The 12,952-nt window shown below is 41.9% G+C and overlaps 1 protein-coding gene across 1 annotated transcript in view; it reads left to right on the top strand.

Annotated features, from left to right (window-relative positions):
- Positions 1-11,094, top strand: part of EIF2B1 (eukaryotic translation initiation factor 2B subunit alpha) — a 31,553-nt gene extending 20,459 nt beyond the window's left edge. Inside the window, exons 5-9 of the mRNA XM_069215011.1 lie at positions 1,959-2,071; positions 8,170-8,238; positions 8,636-8,711; positions 9,817-9,942; positions 10,744-11,094. Of these exons, the coding sequence (XP_069071112.1) occupies positions 1,959-2,071; positions 8,170-8,238; positions 8,636-8,711; positions 9,817-9,942; positions 10,744-10,899 (540 nt within the window). The 3' untranslated portion in view covers positions 10,900-11,094. The remainder of the gene's footprint in view (positions 1-1,958; positions 2,072-8,169; positions 8,239-8,635; positions 8,712-9,816; positions 9,943-10,743) is intronic.
- The last annotated feature ends 1,858 nt before the right edge of the window (positions 11,095-12,952 follow it).

The following is a 12,952-nucleotide window of genomic DNA, read 5'->3' as shown; positions in this document are numbered from 1 at the left end:
TCTGCATAACTGGCTTTTGGGTAGCACTGCAGAACTGGGTAAATAATATTCTTGTGGCGCACAATTTACATTCACAGACAAATAAAGTTAATATATAGATAAATATATTGTTTCCCAGGTTTCTAAGGATATTAAGCCAACATTTTTAAAATACTGCAAAATTGGGTAGGACTAATTTACCAACTAACCATAAGACCTATGATTGGTACCCAATGGACTTAAGATGAGACATATATTACCTAAACAAGGTAATACAGAGCTAAGGCAATTTGAACCTCCTGAGGCCAGATAACTGTCATGCAACAACTACAAATATATTATAAAAGAGCCACATGCCAGGCAATTAACCAAACCACAGAAAAGAATGGGCTCCTCTTTTGAGGTATGTAAAGAAAAGAATCCCAGGAAATTCTGGAGTTACATAAATTGTTTTACCAGTTATGGCCTGGCTGCTGAGTGGCTGCATTGATGGTAATACTAATCACTGGACCCTACTGCTAAGTGTGGGAGCCAAGCTGCCTTGAATTTCCCCAGTCACAGGTCTATGCCTCCTTGGTGTTGATTTGTTGTTAAGGATAGAGTTCTTCTTGGGACCAAGAATGGGTTTAATTGAATCTTTAAATGGATCCCTGCGTCTGGTGCCTCAAAATCCTCATGCAAGTGGTTCTTTTGTGTCCTTTAGCTGTTTTCTAGTATTTGTATAGCACAGACTGATGCCCCAACCCCTGCTGATAACACAAAGTCTAAGTTCACTGTTGGGACCAGGAAGATCTGAACTGAGGCCGGGGCGAAAGACCAGTTGTGTATAGGTCAGTTTTCTTGTAGTAAATTGCTCTCGGTTAACATGTGCTTTACAAATGTTCCAAAATAATTCCTGTAGAGCAACTGAGTAACCCAATCTTCAACTTGCATCGAATTCAAAGATAGTAAAATGTTGACGCTCTATATATACTACGCCGTTAACTGACTCCACTGCATGAACACTGGCACTACCTTTTCCAAACGATTCCTTATATTACATATACAGTAGCTGAAACTGATACAGACCTTTACTTATGTTTACGGCCAACACTGATTTGACTACACTGGTTTCTGAATATTTGACTTTTCTACGAACAAGACCTATCCTTTCTGAAGCTTGGCTCCCTCAGTCTAAATTTCAGCTACTACCATAAGGACTGATTACAGTACAGACTATCAACTTTGTACACTATATTAGCCTTAAAAAGGCAATATGGTGAAACACTAGTCAGCTGTATTTGTTGTTCAAATATTTACAGGGATTTCCTGCAACATACTTTATCATACAATATCTGCAGCAACATCTACCTTCCACGTTTGTGTTATTAGTAGACTAGCTGAATCAAGAATATCTTTTGATATCATATAGCCCCACAATAGTGGGCTATAGAGGCCATTTAAGGCTCGCTCCAGTGTTAAAGGCCAGAACCGAAGGTGAGGACCTTTAACAGGAGAGCAGAACTAATGCCGGTATAGCTCAGCTACGGAGGCCTACAAGGCTATAAGAACGTTCTGCCACTAGAGGGCAGAATGGTCTGATAAATAAAACAAAGGCCTCACGGAGCCCAAGGGGACTGATATCCCCTGGGGCTCCCTGTGGCCTTTGTTCACATCAACAGTTGTGCCCAACATTGGAATGTTGGCACTCTGGACTTCTACCGGCCATTAGGAGCCCTGAGCACTTCATTGTTTTCAATGGAACTCCCAACATTCCAATATTCTAATATAGAATAAATGACTTTTTTTTGCTTAAACAAGTAGCAAGTCAAGTTGATTACTTTATACACTTCCTACACAGACACGACCTGTGCTCCAGACCTTCACTGTTATATTGATTCTGTAATAACCCATACCTTATCTTATGTGTTTAAACCCAGTATTTGGACCTAATGTGCATTTCATGGAGCATTGTCTTTGTTTTCTTTATTTCTTAATAGAGGATTTTAACTCATGCCTACTCCAGAGTGGTACTACGTGTGTTGGAAGAAGCTGCTGCTGCAAAGAAACGTTTCAGTGTCTATGTTACAGAATCACAGCCAGACTGTGCCGGGCAAGTGCCTTTGTTCCCTTGTGCTCCCGTAATACACAGCAAAATAGTAACAGCTTAGTACTGGGCATATTGCCGCATAAGTTCACCCGAAGAAAATGATGAGTTCTTCCTATACACATCCAAGCAACAGTATCAAATAAGTGTGTTAACAAGGTAGCAAGTAGTAACTTAGATAACTTAGTGTATGTATGTTTATAGATTACAGGTGGCAGTGGGGAGGGAGAGAGTGGTAGAGGAGGAACCTTAGCATTTACTATTGATATTTGATCAATAAAACTAGGGCATGGTGACCTAACAGCCAAGTGTGCACTACCTGGCCTTTGGCCTCAGTTGATACCCTCACATGCATTCTCTTCCAATGATATTATCTAACATGGTCGGGATGTTGGGTGCTGCTAAGTTATGACTCTTTTTAATTTCCCAGAAGTCACCAGTCTCATTAATAATTTCCTTATTCAGCTTGGGCATTTTCTAAATGTATCATTGCTTGAAGGATTTACCTTTGCTTTGCACAGTGTATATAAACCGAAGTAAACACATTACTGTTCCATTTTTATTATTGAATGACATATGAGGTAGGATGTCGTACTCGTGCTATAACTGAAGGTCTCAAACAACCCTTTTTCAGGCTCCATTATCTTTAGTTATTACTTTGACACTGCAAATGGAATTGGCACACGTTTGCTAACCAATAACTAAGCTCCTTTTTGTGAATTCCAAACTGATTAAGTTTCAACAAACTTTCTTACATTCCAACAACATAAAGAGCAAAGGGAGAGAAATTAAAGGTAATCACTTCTTCTTTGGCACAAAAATAACATTTGTTCATAGCTACCAAGAAAAAGTTATGAACTTCCCCACTTACCTGTATTTATCCTCAGTGCATTTTCTTAATATTTTTTAATAACCCCCATTTAGACCACTGTGGTTTGAAATTAACCTTAATGGGAAGACGAGGGGACAGTACAGAGCCAAAACATAGCCACATTAAATTGCATTCTGAAATCTTCCTGGTTTCTCATTCTTTCCTCTAAGGACACCCTCAGTCGAGCAATACACACATCTCAAAACAGTTTCAGCCCTTATCTCTCCTTTTAAGTTGGAATGCAAGTGAAAAGACATCTTTTGCTGTTGTGTTTATCTCTCTGTTCTGCAAGGCACAGAACAGGTCCCACAATTTCCCTTTCTCAGAGTTCCTTTTTAACATCTATAATTTCCTTATTCTTTTCCTGAGCAGAGTATCCGGGGCTATGTTGGGAGACAGGAGAAGGTAATGGTTCTTACACAAAAATCTTCCCATTTGTTTACTGCAGTGCAGCCGGCTCGCCAAAGGCAAGCCCATCTGTGCCAGTCCACAACTGGGTTGCACCCAGCGCCAGGAGCCCTGGCTCCACAGCCATAGAACACAACACTTCAGCCACCAATGGAGCCAACAAATGCTGCCACTTCTCCTCCACAACCTCAACAACACACATTGACAAAAACACTGGTGCTGCGCATCTCTCAGCACCATGATAGAACCTTTCTCCTGGAACCATTGCAATTTCACCTGTGACACCTCAGATGCCAACACCACTAAATCCAAACAACCGATGCACACCACCACCACCTACCCACCATGCTCCACAATGTCCAAGTCCCCGGAACACACTCCACCGAAATCTGAGACCTCTTCAACAGCAACACATCCGACCTTCTCTTCCTGACATGGCTCAACCTAGCCTCCAACCCAGACATTGCTGCAGACATTCCGCTCACCTATAAAATCGTACACCAAGACTTAACCCACAAACCAGGCAGGGGGCTCACAATCATCTACAAAAATACAATTGACTGCACCACCTTCACGGACCCTCACACCAACCTCCTGGAACACCTCCACTTCAAAATACAAACTGACTACAACACCACCCGGAAGGGAACCCTCGCTTACAGTCCTCTGGGCCCCTGAGTGGAATTCTTCAACCACATTGCAGACTTCATCGCTCCCCTCTCCATTGGATCAACCAACTACATCCTCCTCAGGGACCTCAATTTTCACTTCGAAGACACCACAGACCCCATCTCCTTGATAACCACAGCAACTTCAGACTCACCCAGCTCATCTAAGGACCAACCCACACAGCAGGCCACACCCTCAACCCTATTTTCTCCTCAAACAGCAGGATCGCCACCACCCACACAACTCTGCTCACATGGTTCGATCACTGCATCATACATTTCAGGATACTCACCGACCGAGCCACCCCATCAGAAAAACCCAAAGTACCGTCAAGACACTAGGGCAAAATATACAAAGGAAACTGGACCAAGATACTACAGGAATGCCCACCCAACCACACTGGGAACCGTGATGTTGACACCAAGCTCTTCAAAAAATGGTTCACTGACTTGCCAACTATACTGCTTCCACCAGAAACAATACCTCCAAAAACAACAAATGACCCAGCTGGTATATGAATGACGTCAGGGAGTCCAAGTGCCACAGCAAACAACGTGAGAGAGAATGGAGACTTGACAAAAACACCACTGCAAGATCCGCATATAAGGCTAATCTCTACCACCAACAACTGCGAGATGCAAAGAAAAAGGCCCAAACAATCAGACTCTAAGACAGCCCCAACAACACCAAAGAACTCTTCACTATCGTCAGGAGCTCTCCAGCCCTGCAGCTGCCAACAATGACACATCCCATCCCAATCACTCTGCAACAACCTCTCAAACTTCTTTAAACAGAAGATTTCCAAGATCTACAACACATTTGACCTACAGCATACCGATACGAATATCCAGCAGGACACCTCCACCTCCCTCCTCACCAAACAGCAGCTCAGCAACTGGAAGCCCATCTCGAATAAAGATACCACCGCCCTGATTATTACCACACATCTATGAGCCCCCCTCAGACTTATGCCCCCACTTCGTATACAACCTTGGAAAAACCATTATCTCCCCCATGCTTACCGATGTCAACACCACCTCCATAACCAACACCACCTTTCCACCTTGCTGAAAAAATGAGGAAACCAACTGCAGACCCCGAACACCCTTAGCAGCTACAGGCCCATTTTGCTCCTGCCTTTTTCAGCTAAAGTCATGGAGAAAGCCATTAATACCCAATTTACAGAGACCACCTAGAAATCCATCAACTGCTAGACAGCTCTTAATCTGGCATTCACACCAGCCATGGCACAGAAACAGCCCTCATAGTGGTCACCAGTGACATCAGAAGCATTCTCAACCAAGAGTAAACTGCCACACTCATCCTCCTCAACCTCTCCGCAGCTTTTGATATGGTCTCACAACTCACTCATCAGAAAGCTTCAGCACTTGGATATCTGCGGACCGTCACTAAAGCAGATATCCTCCTTCCTCACGGACAGAACTCAACGAGGTATACTTCTCCCTTACACGTCAGAACCCAAGAAACTCATCTACGGAGTCCCTCAAGGATCATTCCTCAGCCCAACACTCTTCAAAGTCTACATAATGTCGCCCCTCACGGACATCGTCAGGGCCCATGGCATCAACAGGGTAACCTATGCTGACGACACACAAGTCATCCTCCTTTATTGATTCAACCAGCACCGCCAAAGCAAACTTTGCCAACTGCATGAGTAGTGTCGCTGCTTGGATGGCAAAACAATGCCTCCAACTCAACACAGACAAAACCAAAGTCCTTATCTTGAGCAACAACCACTCCCTCAGGACACCTCTTGGTGGCCCTCTGAACTTGGCCCTCCACCCACCCCTATGAACCATCCCAAGAACCTCAGGATCATCCTGGACACCAACCTGTTCATGAACAGACAGATAATCGCTGTTGCCTTATCATGTTTCCACATCTGCAAATGCTGCACAAGATTTTCAAGTGGATCCCACTTAACACCGGATGAACAGTCACCCAGTCTCTTATCACAAGTAGACTTGACTACAAAAACACCCTCTACTTCGTAATCCTAGCCCATGTTCTATGCTGACTCCAAACCACCCAGAAAACCTCCGCCACACTAATTCTGAACATCCTGCGAAACAACTGCATCTCTCCACATCTCAAAGATCTCCACTGGCTCCCAGTATAGGAAAGATGCAAGCTTAAGCTACTCATCCATACATACAAAGCTCTCCACAACAGCGGCCCAGCATACCTCAACCACCGCCTCAACTTTTACCAACCCACCAGACACCTTTGATCTGAGTCCCAGGCAAGAGCACACCTCCCTCACGTCAGGCAGTTCAGAAGCAGAGTACCTTCTCATACTTCGGATCCAAGACCTGGAATGACCTCCTGCAACACCTCAGAACCTCACCCTCCCTCATGGACTTCCAAAGGAGCCTCAAGCTGTTCCAGAGGAAACAGGCATTATCATCTCCTCCTCCTCCCCCCTCAGGCCTGCCCTACTCAACACCTGGACACCCTAACGGGTGATGAGCAATAACTACCAGAGCAGTGCCAAAAAGCCTCTAGAAGCAGCAACAAAAAAGTAATCCTGAAAAGTTCACATTGCCTATAAAACCAAAAATGATTTAACCAGCCTTTATATAACAGACTCCCTTATTCAAAGGCTTGGATATCACTTCAAGTCTGTTTTTACTGGGGAAATAAAGATGCAAACGTCTGTCTGATGTTTTTTACACTGGATTTGTTAAACTGCTCAAAATTTTCTCTTTTTGTAATCTCTGAGATTTGTTCTGAGAGCAGCAATAGTAACTCTTTAGACTGTTATAATATCACATGTCCGTATCATACAAAACTATCAATACAACCTGCTGTAAGGACAGAATCCTGCCAGCGTAAAAGGAATTTCTTCAAAGTTCATAAAGGTGGCTCATGGACAACGTTTTCTTTGTATTACTTCTTTAGAGGAAGATTAGCTGGGGTTCTAGGCAAGTTCTGTTTTCTTTCCTCTGCTTTTTACAGGAAAATAATTCCAGTCTGTCAATTTGAAGACTTTTGAATCCTCACGTTTGACAAACAAGGCATGTCTTAGCTGTTTGAAAAACCGTTATAACTAACCGCTGTTGCAATACTCCAGATTCAAATACTGGGAATGTTTCCTGGGAATACATACTGTGATAACTCATCCAGCTGAGAGTATTGATCATAAGAGGGGGGGCAGAGCTGCATGGAATTGAAGTCTTCCTCCATTGGAAAATCAGATTGGACTGAGCAAATATATGACTTAAAATGAAGGCAAATTGAACCAAAACTAATAAATATACAATGTGTAGATAAAAAGACATGTGAACTGTAAAGCCGAACTTTTTCAGATGGTCAGAGTGTGGGCAGTTTCTGCTGGTTATTTGTTGGGAGGGGTGACTCCTGGCCGAATACAAAAAAGCACAATTGGTTCTGCCCCAAATACAACTAACACACTCCCCAGTCCATGTGAAGGCCTTAAAATCCATGTCTATAGAGCGATTCTTCCAAATTCAGTACTTTCCTTATGGGTCTGTTTGTGTTCCTTAAAGCCACAGGAATGATTAAATTTATCTTAGAGAAAGTTCCAAATTGCCTCATAAGTGACTCCATGTTCAATGGGATGGTGGCTGGTGTGACGTGTAACGTGTAACAGATCCCATGGTGAGTGATAGTTTCCTTCCCTTCACAACAAATACACTGATAGAGGGGGTACTAATGCAGGGATAAGGAGCCACATCAGCACTGTGAAGCGTGGGAGCAAATATTCCACCTACCAACATGGCCGCCTTAACACTGATTACTAAAGTGAATTTGACCCTCTTGGGGGACCTCAAAACAGAAAGGTCTTTGGGCACTTACTATAAAAAAATAGTTCCTTCCTTTTCACTAATTTTGTATCAAAATGTTCTGCCTGAGAAGCACTCAGAAAAAAATGAATTGATAAACAGTGTTTCTTCTGCTGCAAATCTAATGGGCAGGCGTACATGGCAGAGAGGAGCCGAAGTCAGCCTCTTTTCAAACTCGCTTTTATACATACCTGCTGGAACAGAAACAACACACCTGTTTTGAGTAGCTCCCCCAAAGTTATAAAGTGTGCATTCGTTGTGCCCAGTATCTATTGCATATACTAAAGGCTAGTTTTGTGTTCCTAAACCTTTCAAATGTTTGTTTATAGGAAAAACATGGCAGAGGCCCTTCGGAAGCTGAACGTGCCAGTGACTGTCATTCTCGACGCTGCTGTTGGGTAAGACATTACTTCAGTTTCTAGTAGCTAGTATGTAACATGCATTAAAGAGAGAACCTGTAAACATAAACAATTTAGGGGCTAGCCTAGTGGCCTAGTTGTAATTCTGTCCACATTGAACCAGGTGCAAACCACATTCAAAAGTCTTTTCACTGGCTGATTGGGAGGAGAAATAATTTACTTTATTTTTTATTAATTATTTCGTAATAGTAATTCAGTAGTACTCATAAAACATTTATTGGAATCGTGTTGTGGTCGTAGGGAGGCAGAGGGACTACATCATCCAGAATTGTGTCTTCTATGGTCTTTACAAGGCTGCTTTGAGAATTGAAAAACAGATGTAGTGAGTTTTGTTTCGCTGACCTAATTGCTCAGGCATGTAAATTCTGATTAACAGTTACATCATGGAGAAGGTGGACCTGGTAATTGTTGGTGCTGAAGGTGTGGTTGAAAATGGAGGAATTATCAACAAGGTAACCCACAACAATGTAAACTGTTCTGTATTCAAGATTAGTTTTAATCCTCTGACTACAAACCCTAATGAAAATACATCTTATACACTGTGTAAAAGACTGGATTAAAATTGCTCCTCTAACAAAAATCTTGTTTTAGCTCAGTTATCAGTTTTTAATTCTTATATATGTTTGCTTTCAAGTGATTGACTCTAAGCAAGATTTTGCCACTATTTCTTGCTCTGCCTTTATGCTCCCAGTTCTAAAGTAAGACTAATGTTTGAAATAACTCAGAAACCTGCTATGTGCAGAAGCGATCTTTCATCCGTTCTGTTGTTTTCTTTCAAGTTAATGTTTTATTTGCACATACATGGGGACACAGTTAGCACTGATAAAAGAAAACATGTGATGCTTCACGCTTAATGAACAAGTGTCTCCCACTTCAGTTCTTTTTATGCAGTCTGTTTACTTGCATGCTCCATGTCCCCATCTCAGTATTTTATTTTAAAATATTTGGAGGACCCAGAGAGAAGAAAGCTACCTCAAATAAATTCTAGAAATCGTAGGATTATCACAGCTGTTTTCCTTCTGCATCGCCAGTGACTTCTTCCATCCCTCAGAGTGTGGTTGATGACCTCTTGATTCTTTTCCAGTGCCTAGTGGCTATTTAGATTTCTCTAAACAGTCAGTCCTGTGTATTTCAATTGCTTTTGATAGCGCCAATCTTGTCACCATGCGAACGCTTTACTGTGCAATAAATTGGGACAGTGAAATATAGAGGGATGAGGTTGCTGATGCTTATTTAATGCTGTGTATAAATGAAATCGGATGTGGCCTTAAGGAAACATGTTGATGCCACATATGAAAAAAACACTGCAGGTTTCTTAAAAGCCTATTCATCACCCTACATGTCAGATAATGAAAATACAAGCATGCAAGTAGCATGTTTGTGCAAGGCAAATGTTTTTTTTTTTTTTTTTTTTACATTTTATGATTAAAAGTGTTTGGCAACTTGGACCATTGATTAGTGTCACTTAATAAACCTGGATAGAAAAACATAGTTTGACTATGATTGTCTTTCTCCACACAATGTAATTGCTAAAAAGTCTTCCTTTTGTCCCCACAGATTGGAACAAATCAAATGGCAGTTTGTGCAAAAGCTCAAAATAAGCCATTTTATGTGGTGGCTGAAAGTTTTAAATTTGTAAGACTTTTCCCACTGAATCAGCAAGACGTCCCTGATAAATTCAAGGTCAGTTAAAAAGTAAATATTCCAATCATGAAGCACAGTGGTTCCCAACCTTTTGACTCCTGTGGACCCTCCACTTAATCATTACTGGAACCCAGGGACCCAGAATGAATCACTATTGGAATCCGGGGACCCTCAGTTAGTCATTATTTGAAGCAGGAGACCCTAGCCTAAGCATTTTCAATAATGTGAACCGCAAAACAATACACAAAAAATACAGAAACAAGCATTTATCGAATAAATACCCAAAATATGTAATCAATTATTTAATTCTCAAACTGATATTATAAATATCTACATTTTAATGGGAAGGTTGCATCTTTCGACATTCAATTGAGGCCACTAGTCGTCCATACTACATTCTGTTCAGCGCACTGCTTCCACTAATCAAAATGAGAACACTAACTTTATTTTTAGCCTCCATTTTTATATTCCTTCAGCTTTATAGAACATTTTAAAATGCTCAGATTTACATTTTGATTTTTTAAAAGGTATTTACTCTTATTAATCTTTAAATATTATTTCATTTTTAGAAGCAGTCGTGGACCCCCAGGGGTCCCTGGACTACAGGTTGGGAACCACTGATATAGCATATTATCTGTGTTTTGCAAATGTTTTAGAATGTTGTCGGAGCTTGTACCAGAAAGAAATGAAAGCCCAATTTTGGAGTGACCTTACAGAAGGATGTCATGAAGGTTTTCTGTAGTGCACTTTTCTGATGGGGGGGGGGGGGGGGTAATTAAAAGTTGCACAGTGTGAAATGACTGTGTTTGCCTTACTCAGATAATGTGTTTCTATCCACAGTACAAAGCAGACACACTGAAGACCATCCAGAACCTGGCAGAAGAGCATCCGTGGATAGACTACACCTTGCCATCGCTCATCACTCTTCTGTTCACAGATTTGGGGGTACTGACCCCCTCTGCTGTCAGCGACGAGCTGATTAAGCTCTATCTGTAATAAAGAGATTCAGCCTATAAGAACTGTGCAAACTAAGAAGATTATTTGGAAGCTAAGCAGGGAACTTGTGTGTGGACTATTCTCCTGGTCACCTCGATACTGGTAAAAGGAGCCCAATAGACATTTTTTCTATTGAATTAAAACTGAATATTGTAATCCTTAAGCAGGGGATTAAAAACAGCTGTTTGGCATAAACTTTCTTTTATTTGAAATATCCTAAATGGAAATGTAAATCTTTAAAATGCATTTTTTAATCTGCAGCCGTTTGTCAAGAGTACTGCATGACGCAGTCTTTATATGTCAGGTAATGTTGGTTCTTTGTATAATGTTTATGCTGGCCTGCACCCTGAAGGTGTTGAGGAAGATCTTCAAATGACTCCCAAGCAACACTCGAAAACTTACCCTATTCACTAGCAAGTAGGACTATGAGAACATCATCTAGTCTGGGAAGTAGCTCATTAGAAGAGTACGATCCATCCAGAACTTGGTAGACAGACTTCACCCTTTCCCACAGAACTCACATCATATCTCAGGGAACTCCACTGCCTCCTGATACACAAATGCACCCAATTCAAGAGACAGACAGACACACACACACACACACACACACACACACCTCTCTCTCTCTCTCACATCTCTCTATCTCTCTCTCACATCTCTCTCCACCAACCAACCAGACACCTCCCGACTCCTGCTCGCATCCCACGCATACACAGAACCAGATCAGGAAAAAGGGCATTCCCATTTATCATGCATGGAACGGCCTCCCACCTCTGGGGACACACACACACCCCCTTCCCACAGCACCCCCCCACGCCCACCCACACACCCCTGTTTGTTTTAAGTAGTGAGGCGGGATGAAGGGATGGTGGGTGACCACAAGATGTAAGAGTGAGCGTAGCGTAGTATAGTGAGTGTGGGTGATAGAAAATTAGATCAGACCTGAGAGATAGAGTAGGAAGAATACATTTGGGACATGGCAATATTTGGGGCAACCTCTATGTAAGTTTTGCTCCCTACAAATGTTAATTAACAATACCAGTAGGAAAAACTCCAACAACCTCGGTGTTAACAAAGAGGCAGGATTCCTTCAAAAAAGAGAGTTGACTAGTGTTCGGGCCAGAAATGGCATTTCTGCGAACAGTGACCTGTGCATTGTTTTGAGTGTAAATTTCCCACCTCATGCCCCATGATTCCAAAAACCAGGCACACTCTTTTGCACCAGTTGCTTGCAGCCTTTAGCCTATCTTCCTAGGTTTAGATTCTTTGTGCAGTCAGCACGGCAGGCCTTTAGCCCCGTGGAGTTTAAGTTGCCACTCACCCCACAGCCAGACTCAATCATTTTACTTCAGACTATCACAAAGCTTACTGGCATTACTATTGATACTACCAGCAGTACATAATCAATGTACTTTGATGCTCACTAATGTTGGAATTTTTAACTAAGTTATCCATATGCTGATAAATATCCATTGGTAAGTCCTTGTGACAAATCAAGATTGTTAGGAAGAAAATGGAGTTCCAATTAGTTTTTTTTTTTTTAATGCTGTAGTCCTTTATACACTCTCATGGTCCACAGAGGTGGGATTTTACAGGGTAGGGCATAGTAAATGTTTCTGCATAGGCGTTCACAAAGTAGATCAACTTGTATTGAGTAACTGGTATGGCTTATATAGCCCTGATAAGTGCAGGGGAGATGTGTGGTGCATGCAATGTCTCCTATACTCCAAACTATACATACCTGGCGTTTCACTCTGGCTTTAGACAGTCTAATGACTGCTCCTCCATCAATAAGTCAGCAGAGACAACATTCTGCTTTTCTCAGATATGTTATGGATTACAGATAGTGGACAGATGGTGATAACTCATTGTGACAAATTCATGGCTTATGTTGGAGGTGGAGGGACTGAGGTTCATTCAGCCCTTCCAGAAGTAACTTTGGGTCATTCATTTATACATTACCTTTGAGAGAGAGACAAACCAACTTCTTGCAACCCCTTTGTCTGTGTGGGATTCACACCTCGTCTTGTTAGGCTAAGCTGATCATGTAACC

This window comes from Pleurodeles waltl, chromosome 11 (genome assembly GCF_031143425.1).
Source record: "Pleurodeles waltl isolate 20211129_DDA chromosome 11, aPleWal1.hap1.20221129, whole genome shotgun sequence".
NCBI lineage: Eukaryota > Metazoa > Chordata > Amphibia > Caudata > Salamandridae > Pleurodeles > Pleurodeles waltl.
Note: the sequence above shows the minus strand (reverse complement) of the source record. Positions and strands in the feature narration are given on the sequence as shown.